The sequence below is a fragment of the Rhinatrema bivittatum genome, chromosome 8 (genome assembly GCF_901001135.1).
Source record: "Rhinatrema bivittatum chromosome 8, aRhiBiv1.1, whole genome shotgun sequence".
In the NCBI taxonomy this organism is placed as follows: domain Eukaryota; kingdom Metazoa; phylum Chordata; class Amphibia; order Gymnophiona; family Rhinatrematidae; genus Rhinatrema; species Rhinatrema bivittatum.
Genome location: NC_042622.1, coordinates 246,653,280 through 246,679,735, shown reverse-complemented (window position 1 = coordinate 246,679,735; position 26,456 = coordinate 246,653,280). Strand labels below are relative to the sequence as shown.

The window sequence follows — 26,456 nt, the reverse complement described above, 5'->3', positions numbered from 1 at the left end:
TGCAGCTTTACCAGGCTTTGCCTGACTTCGCCTGGAATCATCTGCGATGCCTCTAAGACTCTAGTGACTTATATCCTAAGGTATCATTTCTGATTCATTATCACGGGACTTCCCTAGATGTTATCTTGCATGTATGGTATTGGTTGCATAGTTAGATCTGTGACAGTGATTGTTTCTAGTTGTTAAAGTGAATATATAATTTAAGGAATACAAATTATGCCTCCTAAGAGAAAGGGGAGAGTGAGGGTTTTCCCCTTCCTCCCATTACCCTCACCAATACAGCAGGAAATCAGCCATTTCATGATCTCTCCTGCATTAAATAAGGCAGCTATCGAAGAGTCTGATGTGCCAATCAGTCAGGGAGGATTGTCTGGGCTGGCAGAGGAGGCCTCCTTAAGTCCAAACACTGACTTACCACCTGCGCAAAGACTTGATGAGAGGAGTTATGAGAAAGTTCCTTTACAAGCCATCTCTTCTAATTTTGTAGCGGGAAATTGTGAAACCCGCTTGACAGATTTGGGAGAAGGAACATTTGGTACTGCCTCCAGTGAGAGTAGTGAGGGGATTTGAGCCAGAGGTTTCCCTAAGTGGGAAAGAGGGTAAACTGTCTAGCGGTGCAATCCCATTTCCTCTCACTCGTCCTGCAGTGGTAACATTAGATACATTGTGGGAAATGATGGCAGGAATGTTATCTAATATAAAAGGGTTAGAAAATAAAGTAGATGTGTTAAGTACTGGGAAAAAAACAAGAATTTCTTCAAACACAAAAACAAATTAAAAATTCTGTTGATAGAATAAAGGGACTCGAAGATTCTGAAAAAAAAAATCAGGAATTTCACATAGCTGTGGTTAAAGATAGGGAAACTATTAATAGACGGTTGGAATCTCTCAAAAATAATAACAAGCGATTAAATCTAAGATTTTTGAACTTCCCCAGAATTGTTGGAGAAGTACCACTTATTACTCTTAAAAAGTTTTTTTCTAGAAAAGCTTGGTTTTAATTTAGAAGAATCACCTGTAGTAATTGTTATTTCTTACCTAAACCTAGGAATTTAGACGAAATCAGATCAGAAATGATGTTTCAGGGGGATCTTACAAACTTTTTAGAAGATTCCACAGCTCAAGTAATTGACCAGGGTACTTTATTGGCAACATTTTTATCTAGAAATGATATTAATCAGATTTTGAAAAAATATTTCAATAAATACCCCATTAATTTTCTGGACAAGATAATTAAAATTTTCCCAGACTTAGCAATGCCTACTCGAGTTAGGCGAAAAGCCTTTTTGGCATATCGCCAAGAAGTAATATTGATGGGTTTCTCATTTACACTGAGATTTCAGTGTAAATGCTTAATTAAAAAACAAGATGACCTGTTTTATTTTCTTTATACCCGAACAATTAAAAAACTTTTTAGAACAAAGGAAAATGACAACGTCATCCCCAGTATCTAATTAAGAAAAAAATGTAGTACTGCAGATGCTATGCTGATGTTTTTATTTTATATAAATTTGTTTGTGAAATCTCCCCGTAGTATTTTCCACTATACTGCAAAGCGCTCTCATTTGTTTGATATGTTAATGGTATGGCACCTAAATAACTTTTTGTTTAAATATTATAATAATATGTATGTATTATTATTATTGTTTTAATTTCACGAGGTTTCCAAACCATGTATTTCTTTCTTATGAAAAGTATTTTGTAAGTTTGAATTGTTAAAAACGTATAAAGAATTTAAAAAAAAATGCAATCTCAAAATAGAACTAATATCGTGTTCAAAAACAAATCTTACAAGTAGAGTCTACCTTTCACATGCAGAGTTAAAGAAGTCTGCATCAAACAGACTGGAAGCTCACAAGTTCAGCATCTGAACTGGGCTATGTAACCCCCAACATTTACTTTGGGTCAATAGAGCGAATATGGTGATCTTCAGCTGGACCATCAGGGCTTTCCCATCTGTAAAGAGTAACATCTAATTTTCCCTTTTGTTTAGAAGACATTAGGCCATAAACACAAGCACTCAGGGGACACTACCTGCTGCTATCTTGACTCCTCCTCCTTCATTTCTGGGGGAAGAGGATTGCATGGGGTCTGGTGGAAAAAGGAAGATCTAGGACTCTGTATTATGTCTAGAGCCCTGTGGGTTCTAATCCCAGCTCTGCTAATGATCCTAAAGGGCCTTGGGCAATTTCACTTTATCTTCCCAAGCCTCAGTCTAACCAATCTAGATATGGACAACTGTAATTTTCATCTTTTTTTTGGTTGGGAGTGAGGGAAAGGCAGGGGAGGGGGATGATCACAGGAGGGGACTAGACAAACACAACACCCTGCCTTTCTTCTAACAGAAACAGCTAATTTTCAAACTGCCCATCTAGGTGCAAAGTTTGCTTGTGAAGCACTTGTACTTCACTCACCAAGTGTACAAAGCAGCTGATTTTTTTTTCCTGTGGGCAAAAATTCTATGAAAAACAATGCAGGTAGATAGACAATTGAATCTTCATTGGATTTCCATGCAGGCCAGGTACCCATATTGATATACAGTATGTGAAGCATAAGTATAGCACAGACAGTTGAGGAGAGGATATTCATCAGAGCCCTATGAATAAAGCACATTTCTCAGCAGAACAAGAAATCAAATTTGGAGGACATGGTTGATTAGCCGTACTAGAAATTAACTGGAATAATTGTCTTGAATAACAACTACAGAACTAAGTCTTAGACATAAACTGTTTTTAGCTGCTAAAATAGCCTGTTGATAAGACTTATTTGCTTCTGCCCACTTCTTTTTATTTAAGATAAATTTATCCTTTCTCCACAGCCGCATACTTGTCTTTTTAACAATCTGAGACCAAAATGATACCATGGTTGGTTGAAGTGAGAACAATGCTTAGTGATCAGTGGCGCAGTTTTTTCAGTTGCCTCAGACAAAGTCATGTTTTGCAGATCTACTTGATCAGCAGGACAGAGAAAATCTAAATCTTCATTTAATGTGTCTAATTCCTGTTGCACTGGAGGTGGATTCTTGGGCTGAGGTGGGGTTGGCGCTACCCGTAGGCAAGGGCCTACGGGTCCCCACCGTCAGCAGGTGGAGTGGACTGAAGCTAGAGGCCACTGGAGCTTCACCTATATCAGCCCACATTCCCCTTGGGTTGAGCCTTTGGGTGCCGGGGCTGGCAGGACTTAGATGGGCCTCGAGTTCAAACAATAACAACAGATAATTCAGCCAAGAGACAGCAGCCAGCAGATAGCGTAGTTCTACCCCGGTTGGGTTACGGAACTGAAACTCAAGCACTAAGGAACAAGGAATGGCTGAGGGTGCCTGAGCAAGGAAAGGCCGAAGCCTTAAGAGTCTACGTCCAGAGGACAGAGACAGAGGCGTCACTGTCGAGCGTGAATGGAAGTTGGCGGCTAATGGGCGGTGTAGCAAGCAACGTAGAACTCTGGATAGAAGAAAGTCTATGACAGTGTCATCTGTAGCAATGATCAGGGCACGAAGAAGGCAGAGGTGGTCAGGCGAAGCAATGGTCAAGCTCGGAGAAGGCAAACGTGGTCAGGTGTAGCAATGGTCAAGGCTCAGAGAAGGCAGGCGTGGTCAGGCGTAGCAATAGTCAAGGCATGGAGAAGGCAGGCATAGTCAGGCATAGCAATGGTCAAGCCTCAGAGAAGGCAGGCATAGTCAGACGTAGCAATGGTCAAGCCTCAGAGAAGGCAGGCGAGGTCGGACGTAGCAGAGGTCAGGCTTGGAGAAAGCAGGTGAGGTCGGACGTAGCAGAGGTCAGGCTTGGAGAAAGCAGGCGAAGTCAAATGTAGCAGGAGTCAGTACCAAGAAGTCAATCAATACGAGAAGACAAGATGAATACAAGAACCGGGAACCGAAGACACAGGAACAAGATCAGGAACACGGAGAAGCAACGAGCACTTGGAAACCAGGAACAGGCAAACCAAGGAGACCTGTTGCAAAGGCAAACCTTCTGTTGAAAACCAGGGAATTTATACGATACAGGACGTGACGTCATCATCCGGGTCTGCGGCCTGGTTCCCACCACGGGCCCTTTAAAGGTCTCAGGGTGTCGCGCGCACGCGTGCCTAGAGGGAGGCTCAGTGCCACTGGAGGTATCTCTCCACTGCTCACACGGAGAGGCCCGGCAGACAGAGGTGTTCCGTCTGGAAGGCCTGGGATGTGATGCAAGGCCAGAGGTCGGATCCGGCGGCCCACCGCCACCAGGGAAAAAGAACTGGGTCCCTCAGGCTACTCCTCAAGGTTCGAGGGCCGCACCGCGGGGTTTCCACGAGCGGTGAGCATAACAATTCCCTTGCTAATGACTCCATATTTACATTTTTTAGATCTCTATAATGAACTATACTACTAGATGAAGAATAGTTAAGGGTCACCATATTCATTTCAAATAAAATGAATACATGATCAGACCAAGGGACAGGAATTGCACTTAAAGATTTAGGTTTTAAGATATCATTTCTCGATGTAAAAATAAGATCTAACGAATGCCCTGTTTTATGGGATGGAAAATCTATCCACTGAAATACACCGAATTCTTGAGAAAAAGCCCAAAGGTTTCTAATGACTGCCCTATTTAATGAATCATAGTGAATATTAAAATTGCCCAAAATTGGGCGATCATAGAGCACTCACCATCCAAGCTGTGAGGATGAGGCCTGAAAGGTTGGGATGGTGCAATGTCCTGTCCTCCTGTTTCCAGATGTATGAGAGGACTGCTGGAAAGTGGTACGATATGCATACCAGATCTACCTGGGCCACACTGGGGCAATGAGGATTAGATGAGCATGGTCGTGAAGAACTTTCTGCACTGTTCTGGTGATAAGTGGTAATGGTGGAAAAGCATACATGAGGCTTTGTCCCCACTTGGAGGAGGAACGTGTCTTGAGAGAGCTTGTAATTGCTTGGTAGAACTGAGAAAAATTGATTTAGTTTTGTGTTCTGCTGTGATGTGAACAGGTTTACTGACGATAGGCCCCACTAGCTGTAGAGTTCATTGGCTACTGATTGCTATGAAGTACTTGTGTAGTTGAAACATTCTGCTGAGTTGATCCGCCACTGTGTTGAAGATGCCCGGCAGATAAGTCACCTGAAGAGCGGTTCAATTTGTCTCCACCCAATGCCAGATTTTTAGGGCCTCTTGACAGTGAGCTCATGAACCTGTTCCTCCTTGCTTGTTGATGTAAAGCATGGCAACCTGGTTTTCCATTTGAATCAGGATGCTCTTTTCCTGAAGGAGATGTGCAAAGGTTGATAGAGCATATCTGATTGCTCTCAACTCCAGAAGATTGATTTGATAGTGACTCCTTTGAAGAGTCCAGGGGCCTTGTGTTCAAAGAGTTTCAGTAGGGAGGCAACTAATACAAGATCTACTTCATAGGGGAATCAGCCAAAAGGGCCTCCTTCCTTGAGAACTCAAGGGTAGAACTGCCACTGATTTGCACTGGAGATGACAGCAGTTAAGCTAGTTGATCCCACTAGGTTCAAAGACCCCATTGGAGGTAATGGATGTGAAGATGAGTGAATAGATGGCTGCTGTTATATGACCAAGAACCACTAGGAGTCACCTTGCAGATGAGCAAGAAGAGAGGAGGTTGTAGATTAATGGCATCATAATGTTTGCTCGGTCGGGAGGCAAGAATGCTCTTTCCTGGTTAGAGTTTATTTATTTATTTATTTAATTTATATTCCACTTTTCAGACATTTCAAAGTGGATTACATTCAGGTACAGTAGGTATTTCCCTATTCCCAGAGGGCTTACAATCTATCCAAGCTCCGATGAATTTGAGTTTCTGAGTGGGCTTCAGGCTTGACCTCTCTATCAGAAAACCTAAGCATTGTAGAAGTACTATGGTTGAGCTCAGAGAACGAGGCACTTTGCCCCTTGAGTTTGCTGTGATGAGCCAACCTTCCACGTTCAGGAAGACATAGTCCCTGGTGACGGAGATGAACTGTCATTACCACAAGGCATTCTGTATCGACCCTTGGGGCTGATGAGAGGCCAAATGGGAGTACTTTTTACTGGGAGTAGGAAGAATCCACCTGGAAACAGAGGTAGTGTGTTATGCACTCCCTGTTCAGGGAACATCATTTGAAGGGTAGTGTAGGATGGCAAGATGGGACATAGGGCGGTCTTCTCCCTAGCTAGCCCCCTCCCCCACAGGTTGGGCCTTTGGGTGCTAGGGGCCAGTAGGAGTCCAGTGCAGCACCAGTACATGGGAAGACTGGGAACAGGCTGGATCAAGCAAGGCAATGAACAGACTAGGTTAGGCGAGGCTGTGAGCTGAATGAATCAAGTGAAGCTGTAGACAGGCTAGACCAAGGCTGGGTCTAGGAGCAAACCCAGGACAGGATGCAACAACACTAGACTAGGTCAGGGCAGGATCGAGACAGGAGAGGACTGGAACAAGACAGAACAGAGGTAGCAAGACAACACAGAGTGAATATGCCTGAAGGCAGCTAGGCAGATGGTCCATAGGCCACAAGACAGACAAGGCAAGGAGCAGAAGGCCAGATGGCCACAAAGCAAGGCAGGGCAATGAGCAAGAATTCTGGATAGCCACAAGGTAAAGCAGAGCAAGGAAGCCGAATGACCACAAGACAATGCAAGGTTAGGAGCAGAAGGCCCTATGGTCACAAGGCAAGGTTAGAAGAAAAGTAGCAAGAAAGACAGAGGCTATGACAAGGAGCCAAAGTAACTCCATGAACTGACAAGGTGGCCATGGCAGAGATCTGGGTGTGGTGACAACAGAGAGGAAAAGAGCTTGGCCAGCCTGGAGAATATGCTCCTTGAAGTGCTCTGGTGGAGGGGAGGATGCAAGTCAGGTTAAGAAGAGCATGGCTCACCAGAGGCCTTTGCTTTTAGGGAAGAGGCATAGTCAAGGTACAGTGAGGCTGCATAGCATCTGAAATTGTAACAGTTCCCTCTAAGACTCCCTCCTTCTGGGTCCCCTGGGGGTTATAACTGGATGATCAAGGTGAGGCTTGGCTGGGAAGTTGCTTGACAGGGCACCCCTTGCTGGGCAGACCAGCTGTGGTTGGATGCCCCCTGCTGGGCAGGCTGACTGTGGACAGACACCCTCTCCTGGACAGACACCCCCTGCTGGGCGGACTGGCATTGGACAGGTATCCCTTGCTGGAAAAATGCCCTCTTCTAGGCAGATTGGCTGTGGACAGGTGCCCTGTCCTGGGTGGACTGGATCAGAGCTGGAGTCTTCCTGGGCTGGCTGGATCCAGGTTGAACCCATTGTTGGAGTGACTGGGTCAGAGCTGGAGCCCCACTCCTGGACTAACTGGGTCAGAGCTGGAGCCCCACTCCTGGACTGACGGGATCAGGCCTGAAGTCCTCTTGGAGCTGAGTGTATCAGAGCTGGATAAGGGAGCTGCTGACTGAGTGCCAACAGGCAGGGCCACTGGCACAGGGTGCCTGAGATGGAAGACCACTGGCTCAGGATCCTTAGAGGATGGGACCACTGGCACAGGGTGCATGAAGGGTCAACCCCCTAACATGGGGTATGTGGAGCATGGAGCCCCTGGGTCAGGATCCTTGGATGACTGGACCACTGATGCAGGATGGGTAGAAATGTAACCACTGACACAGGATTACTTTGAAGTAGGGCAACAGGACCAGCATCTAGTACATGGCGCTTGGTGGCTGGGTGGGCACAGGGTATGGACAGTACCTCCTTTTGAGCACTGGGTATATGAAGCAGGGTTTTCCTGGATCTAAACACCTGGAGCAGGAGACTCCCTTGAGCTGGGATGCCCCTTCTGGGCTAGTTCTGCAGGAGCAGTGGCTTTCAAAAGCTGAGGCCTAGCTGCAACTGACAGAGGTTCTGGTGATTTTTCAATTCTTTCTGGCTGAAAGGGCAGAGAGGAATTTGTAACAGTTATTGAAGGTTGACCTCACATGTCAGGATGGCAGAACAGAGGTACATAGTTTCCCTACCTTTATCACAGTATCTGTAATATGCATAGCATTTTGGAACAGGTCTTGTGCACAAACATAAGAACATAAGAACATAAGAAAATGCCATACTGGGTCAGACCAAGGGTCCATCAAGCCCAGCATCCTGTTTCCAACAGTGGCCAATCCAGGCCATAAGAACCTGGCAAGTACCCAAAAACTAAGTCTATTCCATGTAACCATTGCTAATGGCAGTGGCTATTCTCTAAGTGAACTTAATAGCAGGTAATGGACTTCTCCTCCAAGAACTTATCCAATCCTTTTTTAAACACAGCTATACTAACAAAGGTTAGAATCAAAATCTGAATTTTGTGTTGTGTATCGTAAGTCCAGTAAAGGTGCACGCGGCTCTCCAATGCTTCACTGAAGGTCTCATTAGCAACTGCTGGGTTGCAGTTGAAGATGGCTAAGCTTTGCCTGAGTCAATTAGTCCTCTCTGCTTCAGATAGTCTGGTGTATGTGAATAGAGCAGGGGAGCCACGGGATCACTGTAATCAAGGTCTGAGTTAGCCTTTACTGGTAAAAACCTTTCCGTCATCTTGGTGGATAGGACTAGCTGTGTCTGTAGAAGAAGTAGAAATTACATTTTTTAATTCAGATGCAGGTTTTACTATTTTAAATTCAGAGTTAGTTGACTCTGGGAGAACCACGTCTGTGGGCTGGCAGGTAGTAAAGGGATCAACTACTTTAGTATTGCCAGAATTCAAAGTTTGTGTAACAGAATTCAGATTAATAGATACAGCTTCTAAATAGTCATTAAAAGTCTCAGAGTTCTCTGGGTCGAGGCCATGCTTCCCTTCAGTAGGTTGCAGGAGGACAGAATCTGCTTTTACAGGCAACAACTTAGAAATAACTGGAGTAGCAGAACTGGCCTTGGTGGTGCAATATGAATCAATCTGCTTAACTGTGGTGTCTGTATGTACCAAAGGTTTTTCTGGCCCTAAGGTAAGTTTTCTCTTTACTTTTTTGCCTATGTCTTTGGTAGTGCTTGGATTTTGTAAAGTAGAGGGTGTTCTCTGAGAGGCTGCTGGTCTGGTCTTTTTCTGAGGTTTCCTCTTTCAGGGGATCGATGCATAGTTAATGAGAGCAAGTCGAAGAAACCAGAGAGGTCCAAGTAAAACCTACGGGGCAGAGACAGCAAACATCAGCATACTATTGTACAGGGCAGAAGCAGAATTATAATAGTCCCAGTCAGAAAAGAAAAATTCAGACTCACCAGCAGTACTCAGATTCATGTAGCCATCCCGACAAGCAAAGGATGGTCAGTTCATTCTGTTAAATACTCCCTGTTCAGGGAACATCGCTTGAAGGGTAGCGCAAGATAGCAGGATGGGACATTGGGTGGTCTTCTCTCTAGATAGCTCCCTTCCCTGCAAGCTGGACCTTTGAATGCTAGGGGCCAGTAGGAGTCCAATGCGGCGGCAGTACATGGGAAGTCTGAGAACAGGCTGGATCAGGCAAGGCAATGAACAGTCTAGGTTAGGCAAAGCTGTGAGCTGGGTGGATCAGGTGAAGCAGTAGACAGGCTGGACCAGGCAAGGCTGGATGCAGCAAATCTGTAGACAGGCTGCACCAGGCAAGGCTGTAGACAAGCTGGATGTGACAAAGCTGTAGACAGGCTGGACCAAGGCTGGGTCGAGGAGCAAACACAGGACAAAGACAGAGACAGGACGCAACAACACCAGATTAGGACAGGGCAGGACCAAGACGGGACAGGACTGGAATATGACAGAACAGAGGCAGCCTGACAACACAGAAAGAATATGCCTGAAGGTAGCTAGATAGACAGCCCATAGGCCACTGGACAACAGAATATGACCAAACAAGGCAAGGAGAAGAAAGCTCAAAAGCTACAAGTCAGGGCAAGGCAAGGAATGAGAAGGCCAGATGGCTCAAAGCCAGGCAAAGCAAAGAGCGAGAAGGCTGGATGGCCACAAGGCAGGGCAAGGAGCGAGATGGCCAGATGGCCACAAGGCAAGGAGCGAGAAGGCCGGATGGCCAGTAAGAAAGGCAGGGCAGCAGTGAGAAGGCTGGATGGCCATATGGCAAGGCAAGGAGCACAAGGCTCAAAGGCCACAAGGCAAGGCAAGGAACGAGAAGGCCTGAAGGCCACAAGACAAGGCTAGAGGAAAAGTAGCAAGAAAGACAGAAGTCAGGACAAGGAGCCAAAGGCTTTGGCAGGGTTGGATTACATAGGGCAGAGACCTGAGCGTGGTGAGAATAAAGAAGAGAAGCTTGACAGCTTGGAGAGTATTATTGTTGAAGTCCCCTGGTGGAGGGGAGGCTGCAAGACAGGCTGTCATGAGACCAGGGAAGAGATGGCGAGGACAGTACTGAGCGGGGCTCACCAGAGGCCTCTGCTGATGGAAGGCATCATAATCAGGGTATGGTGAGGCTGCATAGCAGCTGAAATCATAACATAGTGCTAATGTGAACATATGCATCCTTTAGATCCAAGGCATACATTCATTTGTCCTTCTGTATGTAAGAAAGGATTGTGCTGAGGGAGTTTATTTTGAATTTCTCTCAGAGCATGTGTTTCTTCGGGCATCTCAAGTCTCAATGGGCCACAGTACCCCCTTTTCTTGGGGATAAGGAAGTATCAGTAACCAGGCCATGCTGAGACACTGGGATTGGTTCTATAGCTTGTTGTGTGAGAAACAATTGGACATCCATTTGAAGCTGTGTCAAATGAGATGGATCTGGATGGTGGGCCGAAAAATGTGGGAGAGAGGGAGGCTGGGAGCAGTGCAACTGGTATCCATATTGCACAATTTGGAGGACTTTGGTGATCTGATGCTACTCTTCCATGAAATGTTGGATTGTTCCGCCTACTGGGAGAGTTGGAAATGGATTGTTTGGCGGGATAAAAAACAAGTCACGGTTGGGTTGGGTTTATGTAGGTTCTGTTGCCAGCATTCTCTTTGTCGAAGCCTGGCTGGAAGTTGTTACTGATGCTGGGCCAGAAGGAGCAGTAAATGGTACTGTTGGAAAGTCTGGTAAGCTTCCTGTGGAAAATTGGTCATTTGTATGGATAGAAGTGATGCTGAGCTGTGGAGTGCTGTTCAGAAGCTGTTGAGAGTGACTGCAGCATTACAATCTGGTCCTTAATCTATCTAAGTGACAGTGTCGTGGAGCTTTTTGCTGAAAAGATTGTCCTCTATGCAAGGGGAGTTTGCTAGTTTTTCGTAGATATCCTCATAGATGCTACATGCTCGAAACCACACCGTATGTGTAGCTTCAGTAGAGGTGGATGAGGTGTATGAAATGTAATCAAAGATTCATATACAGATCAGAATAGATGACGGATGTCTTCTTCCGCATCTAGGGGTGGTTATGGATAGTAATTACTTTGCTCCATGTCATGTAAGAAAGGTTTCAATTTTTGAATGCAGTCATACATGTACTGCACCATATAGAACTGGTGGTTGATAATTGTACAGATAGCATTGCACTTTGAAAACTTTTCTTGCCACAATTATCTAGAAGTTTGTGGTCTTTTCTAGGAGGAGAATTTGAGTGAATCTATGTCCTCTTCACTTTCTTTATAACAGATTCAACTACTATGGATTAGTGAGGCAGCTGGATGATACCAAAGCTTGGTGATTGCTGTACTCTGAATTTGAGGCCAAACCTTCTAGTGGTAGGAGTGTCTGAAATGGGAGTTTCCCACATTCTCATTTGTAGAGCATTGAGTATGTTATAAATTGGAAGGGCCACTGGTTCGGCTAGAGTGTCCAGTATTTGGAGTAGTCCAAGGAGCTTTTGTCTTTTTCATAACATAGAATAGGTTATATTCTCTGATGGCAAGGTGTGGTCTTGAGGATCTAGAAGAGGATTTGATAATTTGCTGGTAGAGTCTTCATCTGAACCTAAAGGTATAGGGTTGCTTACCCAGGACTGCATTGAGGAAGAGGGCAAACCGGGAGGGGCTTCCAGTTGACTCAGAGTAGCAGCAGCCTGGTCAAACACCTTCAACCTACTCGACTCCACTGCAATGGATGATGAAGAACCCCTGAGCAAGAGTTCTGATGATGAGTTCACACATATAGGTGATATCGGGACTCCAGTCTGTGGTATTACTGTAGCAATAGTAATGCGTGGCTGGTGCCCAGGCATGCCACGCGCAGGGACAGTAACTTTAAAATGAGCACGCAGGCACCCCTACACGTGCAAATGAGTGCGTGAGTGCACATATACTGGAATTTTAAATTGTGTGCGCAATTGCGCACGTATGATTTAGAAGCACGTGCTTCTAATTTTAAGTGGTTACTCGAGCAAACGTATTTTATGCATCTTCCTTAAGACTTTGTCAGCTTTAACGTGCGCTAGTAAGCGGATTTTAAAACATGCTCGCAGGAAGGATATTTTCAGGTTTACCAATTAGTCCACCAGTTTGCGCAGTCCATCTCAAGTTTATTCAGAGCTTTTCCCCAGCTGACCCAGATCCCTCACCCAGTCATTTTAGGTCTAAACAGAGGCTTATGTCGACATACACCTCATCAAGATCAGAAGTAAACATGCGCAGCTAATAGGGTTTCCAGCTTTTCCGCTAACCACAACTGGACACTTAGGGTGGGGCTGGGGAATAGTCCATCCTCCTTATCTCCATAAATTTACATATATTGCGGATCCTGCCACTTGGAATTTATAAGTTATTAGGCTTACTGTTATGCATCTTGGGTGTGGGCTTGGCCCTCAGAAAGCCATGAGTAAACTGAATTACAATATAATAAACCTCCCATATTAAAACATCATTAACGTCCAGCACTTAAAGTCTAACAACCAGAGACATTTCAAGGTATTTAAAAGATCTGAGACACAAACCCATACATCCTTGCTCTCACCCTCCCTCTGAGATTTTTAATTATCACATTCAGCAGCTCCTCTTCTTCCTCCCCCCTCAGAGAACAATCCTGCAAAACAACAATTGAGAAAATCTACCATACTATAAAACACGGTTAGACTCAAACAGTAACGACTCTACCCAGGAAAATGCAACACTGCAATTCTTACAGCAGGCCCTATAACTAAAATATATATTTCATTCTGGAAAAATAACAGAAACTAGATTGCTATAAATTCCTACTCAGACTAGAGACACTAGCAGAATACGCCATGCTCCTGGTCACACAGACCTTCATCAAAATAAGTGCTCATAAATCAGAAATATAAATATACAGAAAAAAAATGGAAATTGAAACCCTGAAAAGCTTGATTATAAATGTGGAAATACATTTCCTCCTGTACTGAGTAAAACACAAAGATATGATACATGCACATCCCAAAGTTATCATATTCCAATCATTACAGTGAAAATGAAATGCTTTTTTTTCTTTACCTTTGTCAGGTTCATTGCAGTCTCTCTTCTAACTCATTTTTCAACATCTCCTGTCCATTTTTCATTTCCTCTCTCTTCCATTCTTCTTCACTTCCTCCCCTTCATCTGTTTCTGTGACAGCATGATCCTGTTTTCCCCGTTACGTTTGCTGTCCGCAGCAGACCCGCAGCACAGCCCCTCACCTTTCCACAAGGACTCCAGCCTCTGGTCCCTCCTTGCTGGCGGCGGTGGGCCACCAGCTCCGTCCTCGGGCCTCTCTCGGTGCTTCCAGCTCTGCCACAGTCCCCAGCGTTCCTGGTCCTACTGCCACTGCTAGTCAGGCCTCTCTGCTTGGCCCGTGAAGAGACGCCATTACCCGCGCCATGTCCCCTCCCTAGGTGCACACGCGCACATCACTGTTCCTTATGTAGGGACTGCTGCGGGAACCTAACCGCGGCCCCGGATGATGACGTCAACCTACTCATCGTATTTAAGCTCAGGCTCCGCTCCATAGTATTGCCTTTGCAACAGGTCTCCTTGCTGGTCGAGTACTCGTTGCTACTAAGAGATACGTCTCTTCACTGCGTTCCTGTTCCTCATTGTTCCTGGTTCCTCGTTCCTGCCCTGCTTATGCTTCGGATTAATTACACAGACTTTGACTCTGCTTCGCCTGACTATGTTACAGCCTATCTCCAGATCCAGACCTCTACTTTGACTACGTACTGCCTATCTCCAGACCCTGACCTTTGCTTCATCCGACTACGCTATTGACTACCTTCGTGATCAGATCTCAGCTTTGCTTAGCTACACTATTGACTATCTCCATGAACAGACCTCAGCTTTGTTTAGCTACGCTATTGACTATCTCTGTGATCAGACCTCAGCTTTATTTCACTACGCTCTTGACCATCTCCGTGTTCAGACCTCAGCCTTGCTTGCCACCGCCTCTGAATCGCTGCCAGCCCTGACTCAAGCCTACCATTGGATGCCTCTTCTGCCTACTTCCTGGACGTGGATTCACCAGGCTTCAGCCTACCTTTGCTTGAGTGCCCTCTGTCTGCCTTTGTTCCATTGGCGCTCAAGTTTCCAGGACATTATCTAGTCTGGAGTAGGACTGTACCATCTCTCGTCTGCTGTCTCTGGGCTGAACCAACTTCTCCTGCAACTACATACAGAGGCCCACCTAAGTCCTGCCGGCCCCGGCACCCAAAAGCTCAACCCGCGGGAAACGAGGGCTGGTATAGGTGAAGCTCCAGCGGCCTCTGTCATTCAGCCCTCTCCACCTGCTGACAGTTGGGACCCATAGGTCCTCACCTACGGGTTGCGTCAACCTCACCTCAGCCCAAGGGTCTATCTCTGATGCAACACCCCCTTTAAACCTGCGTAGGACCAGGCATAGTGCCTGGTTCACCTTAAATCCCACAGAGGAAGAGAACTCTGTGGGTTGGACCAGCTGGGGCTGGGATAAGAGTGCAAGCCCAGGTGTGTTCAGGAGGCCCCTATGCCTCCAGGAGGAAGGCAGCTCCTGTAAAGTACTCTGTACAAACCAGAAGGGAGTGAGTGTGCAGTGACCAGAAGTATGGCAGTCTACAGCCCTTGTGCGTGTAAGTGGCAGAAAGGCTGGTGTCAGTGTGGCTTTCTGTCTCCATCCAGGGAAACTGCTTGGTCTCCCAGTCTCCAGCATTAATCTTTTTCAATCTCCTACCTTTCTATCCACTCTTAGCTAGATCTCACTATATCTTCTTCACCTCTCTCATTCTCTCTCTTTTCACCTCTTGCCTACCGACCAGCTTTTCAACTCTCACTCCCATGTCCTTTCCAAACCCTATCTTACGCTCTCCCTTCTCTGCCTAGCCTCCAGCCCCTGTCTTCTTACTCTACCCAGCCACCTCTTTCCCAGCCTCATTTCTAACCTCTCACCTATTTCATAGACCCATCTCTTTCCACTACCTCCCACTCCCTCTCCAGGTCCTCCACACCACATCTTGACCCACCTCCGATTAATCCTTTTCATCTACCCCGCATCTCATATCCACACTCCCATCTCATATCTCTCACCCTTTTGCACATCCAGTATGCCCCTACCACCCAATTGCCAAGTTCCTATTCTCTCCACTCATCCACAAGTCCCTGCTCTCCCCAATCTCAAAGTCTTCACTCTCTACAAACATCCCTGAACCTCAACTCTCTTTCTCACACACAATCTCTATTCCTCCTCCCCCCAATCTGGAAGTCCCAGTCCCCCCACCCATATACCAAATCTGGGCATTCCCCTCTCCTTCACACCTCCCTGAGTCTCCATTTCCCTTCTCCACCCTGTTCTATCTCTCCAATCCTCACCCCCCACCCCAAGTCCCCAATCTCCCCTCCACCCTCAAATCCATATTCTCTGGAGTCTCTGCAACCCCTCCAGTCTTCCCCTGGAGCTTTAAAATTGTTCTTTTGGAATCTCTGCCCCTTTCTCCATGTACCTCCCTCCTCCATGCTGCATCTAGCTCTTGCAACCCACTCCAGCAATTCTTCCTTCTGCAGTGCTGATATTTCAGGACTGCTCTCGCTGGGTTGTCTGGTCAGCTTTTTGAACTATGTGGCTGAGTGTGTTTGCTTCAAAAATTTGATCAGTGAACTGCATGGGCAGAAACAAGAAGTGTTGATGCTGTGAAAGGAAAAAACCCCAGGATTGGGTTGTAAGTGCCAGACTGAGTATGGAAGAGGGAGTTGCTAGGAGAAAATGCAGGGACAGAGCAGCTGAAAAATAAGGTTAAAGCTCCAAGGGAGAGCCAGAGGGAATGGGGAGACTCAGGGCATGGGTGGGCCCCATGTTTCCATACCTAACGACGATGCTGAGATGGGGTCAAGGGGAAGTGTCAATAGCAGAAGGCAGTAACAGCACAGCACTTCGACCCCTGCAGAACATTAGGAAGAGTAACAGACAGCGACTCTAAGAACATGCCAGGCTGCCCAAGCTTCTGCACGTCTTTCTTCTCTCACACTTTGTTCTGCAGCTGCGCTGAGAGGAATAGGCGCCTGATTGGATCACCACTGCCAAGCTTGCTCCGATTGGCCAGTGTCCGGTTACTCTTGTAACCGGACACTGCACAACGGGTTGGAAAACCGGGCTGTCCAGTGCAAAACCTGGAAGTTGGTCACCCTAGAAGCTAAAAGCCTGCCTCACGCTGTGGCCACCGTTTTTAAAAATTGGATTTACGCTTGTAATTTTTGGGCCCACCCCGGAATGCCCTGACAACCCCAACTCTACCCCATTTTTTTTTTTGGTCATGTACATGCATAATTTGTGACTTTTAAAATGGTTGCTCAGGAGCAGCCCATATACTAGAGTATTTGGGCCTTTTAACGCATTTAAAATTCACCCCAAAGTGCGCACATGTTATGGCTGCCCCAGTGCATGCCTGGATATTCACCCCCACTAGGGCTCCTATGGGGGCCCTCCCTGTGACATGCTTCAGATGGCTGCTACAGCCTGCCACACCAGACATGGCTGCCAATGGCCAACGTAACAAAGATGGCTGCCAGCACCCTAAACAAGATGGCTGCAAATTATGGCACAATGAAGGTGGGCCCCAAACATGATACAACCAAGATGGTGGCAAAAACCTGACACTCTTAAGATGGCCATAAAACCCGGCATAAATGAAAAGGCAGACAATGACCACTACACTATAAATGGCTGGCATGGCCATCAGCATGCACAAGATAACCGCTGCAGGAGCCACATGCAACATAGCTGGCATGCACAGTTGTCTGCATTCAGGAGCTCTAAAACTGACTGGCCAGCTGGGGCAAGGGAGGCATGCACCTGAGGATGGCAGGGGCAAAAGGAGCATGTGATCTGTAATCCGAGTGGAGTGGGTGAAACGAAAAGAAAACTACAATGGGGAAAAACATAGGCGTAGAATTTAAAAGGTGCACACGCATGTTATAAAATCCAGGGGGCACGTGCAAATGCGCACCAAATTTTATAATCCGCGCGCACATGTGCGGGCGGCCCATGCAGGGGGGCCTAATTTTATAAAAACATGCATGGCAACGAGATCGGGCCTCTTCCAGTTTCCTCCCAGTCTGCTCCAATTAAGGTGCGGGACTGGGAGAGAACTTCCCTACCCCCCTGCCCATACTCCCGTCCCGCTTCTCCTGTCCTTCCCAGCCCCTAAACCCTTTATCCTACCTTTCCCTTTTTTGTTATTTTACTTTTATTTATTTATTTGTTTTTATATACCGGGGTTCGATTTACATATCACATCGGTTTACAAATAATTTGAGAGGTGCGGGAAGGGAGTCCCTTCCTTTAGAAAGGTGCAGTGAATGATTAGAGAAATATCATAAAATGATATCATAGCATTGTGGGTAAAAACAGTGCTAATAAAGATAGCATAAATAATAATAGAGTAATACAAGGGAATAGTTGGTATAAATAGTGGTATAGTAGCAGTAATTAGCATTAGGGTAAAAGGGTAACAGAAATTATCATTAGGTGTGTATATATATATATATATATATATATATATATATATATATATATATAGCACACTTACACACACACACACATATATATATAGCATAAATATGGGTAAAAATAGTGCCAAAATAGATAGCATAAATAATAATAGTGTAACAAGAAGGGAATGGATGGCATAAATAGTGGTATAATATCATTAATTAGCATTAGAGTAACAGGGTAACAATAATTATCTTTAGGTACATTTTGTATCAAAGACATTGATAGGAATAGATTGCATAAGTGAATGGATAGAATAAATAGATAGCATAAACAGAAATATAATGGCAGTAATTAGCATTCGAGTAACAGGGGTGAGTTTATTGGTGTGGTGGGGAGGGGGGGTTTCTCTGAGTGCAGGGTTAGGGTCTGGTTTAGAACATAAGAACATAAGAACATAAGAAATTGCCATACTGGGTCAGACCAAGGGTCCATCAAGCCCAGCATCCTGTTTCCAACAGTGGCCAATCCAGGCCATAAGAACCTGGCAAGTACCCAAAAACTAAGTCTATTCCATGTTACCATTGCTAATGGCAGTGGCTATTCTCTAAGTGAACTTAATAGCAGGTAATGGACTTCTCCTCCAAGAACTTATCCAATCCTTTTTTAAACACAGCTATACTAACTGCACGAACCACATTCTCTGGCAACAAATTCCAGAGTTTAATTGTGCGTTGAGTAAAAAAGAACTTTCTCCAATTAGTTTTAAATGTGCCCCATGCTAACTTCATGGAGTGCCCCCTAGTCTTTCTACTATCCGAAAGAGTAAATAACCGATTCACATCTACCCGTTCTAGACCTCTCATGATTTTAAACACCTCTATCATATCCCCCCTCAGTCGTCTCTTCTCCAAGCTGAAAAGTCCTAACCTCTTTAGTCTTTCCTCATAGGGGAGTTGTTCCATTCCCCTTATCATTTTGGTAGCCCTTCTCTGTACCTTTTCCATCGCAATTATATCTTTTTTGAGATGCGGCGACCAGAATTGTACACAGTATTCAAGGTGCGGTCTCACCATGGAGCGATACAGAGGCATTATGACATTTTCCGTTTTATTCATCATTCCTTTTCTAATAATTCCCAACATTCTGTTTGCTTTTTTGACTGCCGCAGCACACTGCACCGAAGATTTCAATGTGTTATCCACTATGACACCTAGATCTCTTTCTTGGGTTGTAGCACCTAATATGGAACCCAACATTGTGTAATTATAGCATGGGTTATTTTTCCCTATATGCATCACCTTGCACTTATCCACATTAAATTTCATCTGCCATTTGGATGCCCAATTTTCCAGTCTCACAAGGTCTTCCTGCAATTTATCACAATCTGCTTGTGATTTAACTACTCTGAACAATTTTGTGTCATCTGCAAATTTGATTATCTCACTCGTCGTATTTCTTTCCAGATCATTTATAAATATATTGAACAGTAAGGGTCCCAATACAGATCCCTGAGGCACTCCACTGTCCACTCCCTTCCACTGAGAAAATTGCCCATTCAATCCTATTCTCTGTTTCCTGTCTTTTAGCCAGTTTGCAATCCACGAAAGGACATCGCCACCTATCCCATGACTTTTTACTTTTCCTAGAAGCCTCTCATGAGGAACTTTGTCAAACGCCTTCTGAAAATCCAAGTACACTACGTCTACCGGTTCTCCCTTATCTACATGTTTATTAACTCCTTCAAAAAAGTGAAGCAGATTTGTGAGGCAAGACTTGCCCTGGGTAAAGCCATGCTGACTTTGTTCCATTAAACCATGTCTTTCTATATGTTCTGTGATTTTGATGTTTAGAACACTTTCCACTATTTTTCCTGGCACTGAAGTCAGGCTAACCGGTCTGTAGTTTCCCGGATCGCCCCTGGAGCCCTTTTTAAATATTGGGGTTACATTTGCTATCCTCCAGTCTTCAGGTACAATGGATGATTTTAATGATAAGTTACAAATTTTTACTAATAGGTCTGAAATTTCATTTTTTAGTTCCTTCAGAACTCTGGGGTGTATACCATCCGGTCCAGGTGATTTACTACTCTTCAGTTCGTGTGTGATGTTGGGAAGGCTTTGCAGAATAGCCATGTTTTAAGATTTTTCTTGAAAGATTGGGTGAATAGGTCTGTTCTTAGTTCTGTGGGGAGTTTGTTCCATAGGATGGGGCCGGCAAGAGAAAATGCTCATTCCCTTGTTGATATCCATTGGGTGGCTTTAGGGGCAGTGGTGTTTATAGGAGGCCAGAGTTGGAAGAGCAAAGATTCCATGTGGGAGTATGGAGAAGGGGGGTGGGCAGCCAGTTGGTTTTGTTGTTGTGGATGATATTTAGAGTTTTGTACTGTATTCGCTGGGGGATTGGGAGCCAGTGTAAGTCTTTGAGGAGGGGTGTGATTCGGTCTGATTTCTTGCTGTTTGTGAGTGCTCTGGCCGCTGCGTTCTGGAGTAGCTGATTGGGTTTGAGGGTGGAGGCTGGGAGGCCTAGTAGTAGGGTATTGCAGTAGTCGAGTTTAGAGAAGAGAAGAGCCTGTAGAACTGTTCGAAAGTCTTGAGGGTATAGCAGTGGCTTGAGCTTTCTTAGGATTTGGAGTTTGTAAATCCGTCTTTTAGTAGGTTGTTGATGTGTTTCTTCAAGTTCAGTTGGTTGTCGAGAAAGATGCCAAGGTTTTTTACTGTAGAGAGTATGTGGTTTGCAGGCTGTTATGTGGAGGGGTCGGTGGGAGGTGGCAGGGGGGGTTTATTGGATATGTATAAGATTTCAGTTTTTGCGTGATTGAGAGTAAGGGACAGTTGTGATAGTAGGTGCTTTATTAATGAAAGGTGTGTGTTCCATCGCTCTAGGGTGAGTTCGATGGAGTATTTGATTTGGAGTAAGATTTGTACATCATTGGCGTATACGTAATGTGTTAGACCTGCTTCATTGAGGAGTTTGCATAGTGGGGTCATATAGATGTTAAATAAAGTAGAGGATAGAGAAGAGCCTTGTGGAACTCCGTGGGGTAGGGGAATTGGCTTGGATTCGGTGTCGTTGAATTTGATCTTGTATGATCTGTTGGATAGGTAGGATTTAAACCAGCTGAGCGTTGTGTCTTGTAGTCCGATTTCCTGTAGTCTGTGTATTGTTTTGTGGTTGACGGTATCAAATGCTGCTGATATGTCGAGGAGGATGAGTAGGTAGGAGGTGTTACAGTCGAGTCCTTTGAGGATTGTGTTTGAGAGGGAGAGTAGTAGTATTTCAGTGCTGAGGGAGGTTCTGAAGCCATGTTGCGCAGGGAAGAGAATATCGTGGGAGTCCAAGTGTTCAACGAGTTGACGGTTTGCAGTTTTTTCGAGGATCTTGGCTATGAAGGGTAGGTTCGACATTGGTCTAAAATGTGCTGGATCAATTTCATCGAGATGAGGTTTTTTGAGTATTGGTTTGATGATGGCGCATTTTAAGTCTTCGGGGAAGATGCCTTGGTCGAGTGAGAGGTTGGTTATGGTTGCTATTGGTTTGGCAATGTGGCTTGATATTTGTTTAAGGTATTTTATAGGAACTGGGTCGATGGGATGAGCTGCAGGGTTAATGTTTTGTATGATAGATTCAATTTCAGTTGATGCAACGTAGTCAAAGTGAGTCCATTTGTTGTTGATTGTGTGTGGATCTGTTGTGGCCTCGATATTTGGGTTAGGGTTTTTTGCAAGTAGATTTAGAATTTTGTTATTGAAGAATTGGGCCAGGTGGTCACTGGTGTTTGTCTGCTTGGATGCTGAGAGTGAATTTTGGATTGGTTGAGTGAGGTTGTTGACATATGTGAATAGGGGTCTTGGGTTGTGTTGATATTTGTGGATTTTGATGGCGTAGTAGTCGCGCTTGGCTTTGGTCTATGCCAGTTTGGTAGATGTATAGTATGGTTTTGTAGCTGTCTTTTAGCTGGGGGTGGGTTTTCATCTCCATTTCTTTTCAGCTCGTCTTAGAAGGAGTTTGGTCTTCCTCAGTTCGGTGGTGTAACTTGGTGCTTTCTGTTTGGTGGATGGTTTGAGTTCTTTCTTGATGAGTGGGCATATATCATCGGTGACTTCAGTATTGATGTTGAGCCATGAGTCTATGGCAGAGTTGGTATTTGTTGTGTTTAAGGACTTGAGAGAGCTTGGAAGTGTTTCGATTAGGTCTTCGCTGGTGCATGGCTTGTTGAATTTGATGAGTTTGTTTGCTTCTTAGAATCTTGGGTGGGGTTTTTTAGTTGTAGGTTGGAGCAGAAGCAACTTGCATGCGCCGGCAGTTGTACCAGACACCTCAAGCCCCACCCCTCCCCACCCCATCCCTCCAGACCGCCCCTATGGGCCCAGCACTTCTGCATGTAACAGGGGTAACGTGCATGGCAGATTAAAAATTTGCCCAATGTTGCCTGCGGCCGATTTTATGCACTAAAATAGCTAAGATGGGCTTTCTGACGGGTTCTGAACTTAGGAAGGACCAGAGGTGGAGAGGAAGGGCTGGAAAAAAATGACCCTTTCCCCCAGTCTCAACCAAGGCGCGACTGCGGCAAACCAGGTAAAGGAAGCCCCAGAAAGCTTGGGATTTGCTAAAGCCCCAATGGAAGAGGATTTATTTTTATAAAACACTTCACCTCAAGCATGTCAGAGGAGAAAACTGAGGGTTGATGACAGGCATGGTGCCAACAAGAGCACATGGGGGCCTGTGCCACCAAAAATGAAAGGGGGGGGGGATGGTTTCTCAAAGCTTCGCCAAGAAACTGGCTGCTCTCTCTAACATGGAGTGAAAAGAGTGAGCAGTGAAGGCAAAGCAAAGCCCAGCATATGGAACAGGAAAGCCTCAGGTACTTGGCTTGGTAAGTACTTCATTGTTCTCTTACTGGTATTGTGCTACCCCACCTTTGCTCCTGTCTTTAAATTCCCTCTGGAACCTCTGTTGTCCTTCCCTTCATTGATTAGTTTTCAAAATTCCCAGTCCCTCCCTATCAGTCCCTTCCCCCTTCCTCAAGGCTGGCTCCAGCGTGCCTGCCCAATTACAAGGCTCTGATTGGCTAGCCTCCTGTAAAGCGCAAAGCTCTACTAGCTTGGAGAGACAAGCCCGTTCAGTGCTGCCAGATTATGTCATCGAGATGTAATGGCTAATTCAGCCTGCTTATCGACAGAAAAAGTTCAGATCAGCACAAACATGTAACGACAAATGCACTAAAAGCTTTTTCAAATTTTTGTCTGTGTGGAAAAAGTACATAGTACATAGATCCCTATCAACTGAGAATTTTTATGTTAAATAAATAAGGGTTCTGCATCTGGCTCTTGCAACCCACTCCAGCAATTCTTCCTTCTGCAGTGTTGATATTTCAGGACTGCTCTCGCTGGGTTGTCTGGTCAGCTTTTTGAACTACGTGGCTGTGTGTGCTTCAAAAATTTGATTAGTGAACTGCACGGGCAGAAACAAGATGGAAGCCATAGAGATATTTTTAATGTCATCTTTTTTTTCCTGTAAGGGTATAACTATCAAACAGATGCACAGGCCTTCTTCATGACCAGGTTTATGCAAGGACACAATTTTGTATTAAAAATAACCAGAAGCTGTCCATGTGGGCTGCAGGTTTTTAGGCAGGGCAGCCCACCCCTTTATGCAGGTTGCAAACACCTGAGCCATTCTTGGACCAAAGAATCATGTCTTTCTGTGATGCCAATCTAGGATGTATGGTCTTCTGTGCTAAGTGTTGGTTTGATGTGATAACATTTGGCATTATCCGACACCTGCTTGGTTATGTTATTTCTTTTCGGTTTTAAAAGCTTTTTTTTTAAATTGCAGATCAAGGAAATCACATTTCTGAAAAACACAGTCATGGAATGTGATGCTTGTGGTATGTTTTATTCTCATTGTTTCTTCTCTCATCTTTATTTCCCTCTCTAATTATAGCATCTTAACAATATTTGGAGGAAATTATCAAATACTAAGCAAATGTTGCTTACCTGTAACAGGTGTTCTCACAGGACAGCAGGATGTTAGTCCTCACATATGGGTGACATCACAGGATGGAGCCCAATCACGGAACACTTTTGTCAAAGTTTCTAGAACTTTGACTGGCACCCACTGGGCATGTCCAGCATGGCACCAACCCTGCATCCAGCAGGGGTCCCCTTTCAGTCTTGTTTATAGCTATAGGAAGTGCCAAAAATAAAATAATAAAACGTAACGAACCCAACACCGTGGGATGGTGGGCGGGTTTCATGAGGACTAACATCCTGCTGTCCTGTGAGAACACCTGTTATAGGTAAGCAACATTTGCTTTCTCACAGGACAAGCAGGATGGTAGTCCTCACATATGGGTGAGTACCGAGCTGAGGATGTCAGAGTATACACCAAATGTACCCAAAGACGTGCAACAGGCACAAGAAGTGGGGTGGAATCTGGGAGCGGGAATCCTGAACCCTAAGGGGCAGGTGGAAGGGTGTTGGTACATCAAGTTGCAAAAAGGTTGCGCAAGACAGATTGGCCGAAGATGGAATCTTGTCTTCCAGCCTTGTCTAAACAATAGCGGGCTGTGAAGGTATGGAGAGAACTCCAGGTAGCAGCCCTACAAATATCAGGAAGCGACACCAAGCGTAGGTGCGCTACTGAAGTTGCCATGGCTCTGACAGAGTGTGCTTTAACATGCTCTTGAAGTGGAATGCCTGCTTGCTGATAGCAAAAAGATATGTAGTCCGCTAACCAGGAGGAGAGAGTCTGCTTACCCACAGGCTGCCCTAATTTGATGGAATGGAAAAAGACAAACAATTGAGTGCTTTTCCTGTGGGCAGCTGTACGGTCTAGATAGAAGGCTAGAGCCCATTTACAGTCAAGGGTATGCAGAGCCTGTTCTCCTGGATTGGAATGGGGCCTGGGAAAGAAGGTAGGTAGTATAATGGATTGATTATTATGAAACTCCGATACTACCTTAGGCAAGAACTTAGGGTGAGTGCGGAGTACTGCCCGGTTATGCAGAAGTTTAGTGTAAGGCGGATAGGTAACTAGGGCCTGTAATTCACTAACTCTGCGAGCGGATGTGATCGCCAAAAGAAAAATCACTTTCCATGTGAGATAACGGAGATCACAGGATTGGAGAGGCTCGAATGGTGGTTTCATGAGCCGACCCAAAACCGAGTGAGGTCCCAAGAAGGGGCCGGAGGGCGCAGTGGAGGCTTGAGGTGGAGCAAGCTCTTCAGAAATCGTGTTATAAGGGGTTGTACTGAAATAGGAACATCCCCAACACCTTTATGGAAGGCAGCTACTGCACTGACATGCATTCTGATGGAAGAAGTTTTAAGACCTGATTCTGTCAAGTGCCAGAGATAGTCCAGAAACTTTGTGGTGGAACAGGTAAAAGGATCGAGCAGAACACCATGATTTAAATCTGTTCCATTTGTAAAGGTAAGATTTTCTCGTGGAAGGCTTCCATGAAGCAATCAGGACATGGGAAGCAGGCTCCGAAAGGTTGAGTGGCTGAAGATTTAACCTTTCAACATCCAGGCCGTCAGGGATAAGGCCTGAAGATTGGGGTGGTGCAAGCACCCGTCGTTCTGAGTGATCAGAAGTGGGTCCTTTCCCAAGGGAATAAGCCTGTGAATGGAGAGGTCCTGAAAGATCAGAAACCACCCTTGGCGTGGCCAGTGAGGTGCTATCAGGATCATGGTTCCCTTTTCCTGACGTAGCTTCACGAGAGTCTTTGAGAGAAGTGGAAGTGGAGGGAATGCATATAGGAGACCGGTTGCCCATGAGAGGGAGAACGCATCTCTTGGCTGTGAGTGTTGGCTGCGAGTGAGAGAGCAAAAGTTCTCTACTTTGCGGTTTTGAGGTGACGCAAAGAGGTCTATGTGGGGGTAACCCCAACGTTGGAATATTGAGTCCGCTACAGTGGGGTTGAGGGACCATTCATGTGGTTGAAAGGCGCGACTCAGCTTGTCCGCCAACACATTGTCCACTCCTGGCAAGTAGGTGGCCCTGAGGTACATCGAGTGGGAGAGGGCCTCCGCCCATATCTGTGCCACTTCCTGACACAGTAGGTAGGAGCCTGTCCCTTCCTGTTTGTTGATGTACCACATGGCCACCTGGTTGTCCATCTGAATCAGGATGACCTGGTTGGAAAGGCGATCCTGAAACACCCTGAGAGCATATCTGATTGCTCGTAGCTCCAGGAAATTGATTTGATGTTTGGCTTCCTCTGGAGACCAAGATCCTTGTGTCTGCAAATTGGCGACATGTGCTCCCCAGCCGAGGTTGGAAGCATCGGTGGTGAGAATTATTTGAGGGTCTGGAACCTGGAAGGGTAGGCCTTGGAGGAGATTGATCTGATTTTTCCACCAGGCTAGAGACTGACGAAGTGGGTTGGTGATGTGGACAATGGTTGATAGTGGTTGGACGGGTTGAGTCCATTGTGACCTTAGAGTCCACTGCATGACTCTCATGGCCAAGCGGGCCATTGGGGTAACCTGTACTGAGGACGCATGTGTCCCAGCAGGATGAGGAAGTGGCGTGCAGTCGAGCGGTGCTGAGACTGTAGCTGGTGTGCAAGAGAAATGAGAGTGAGAGCTCGCTGTCGAGGCAGAAATGCCTTTGCTTGAAAGATGTCCAAGTCTGCCCCTATGAAGGACAAAGTTTGAGATGGAACTAAGCAGGATTTTGCGTAGTTGAC

General features: G+C 45.6%; 1 protein-coding gene across 1 annotated transcript in view; it reads left to right on the top strand.

The window, feature by feature from the left end:
- COMP (cartilage oligomeric matrix protein) overlaps positions 1 to 26,456 on the top strand; it is a 107,259-nt gene that overhangs the window by 9,897 nt on the left and 70,906 nt on the right. Inside the window, exon 3 of the mRNA XM_029614477.1 lies at positions 23,597 to 23,648. Coding sequence (XP_029470337.1) covers positions 23,597 to 23,648 — 52 coding nt within the window. The remainder of the gene's footprint in view (positions 1 to 23,596; positions 23,649 to 26,456) is intronic.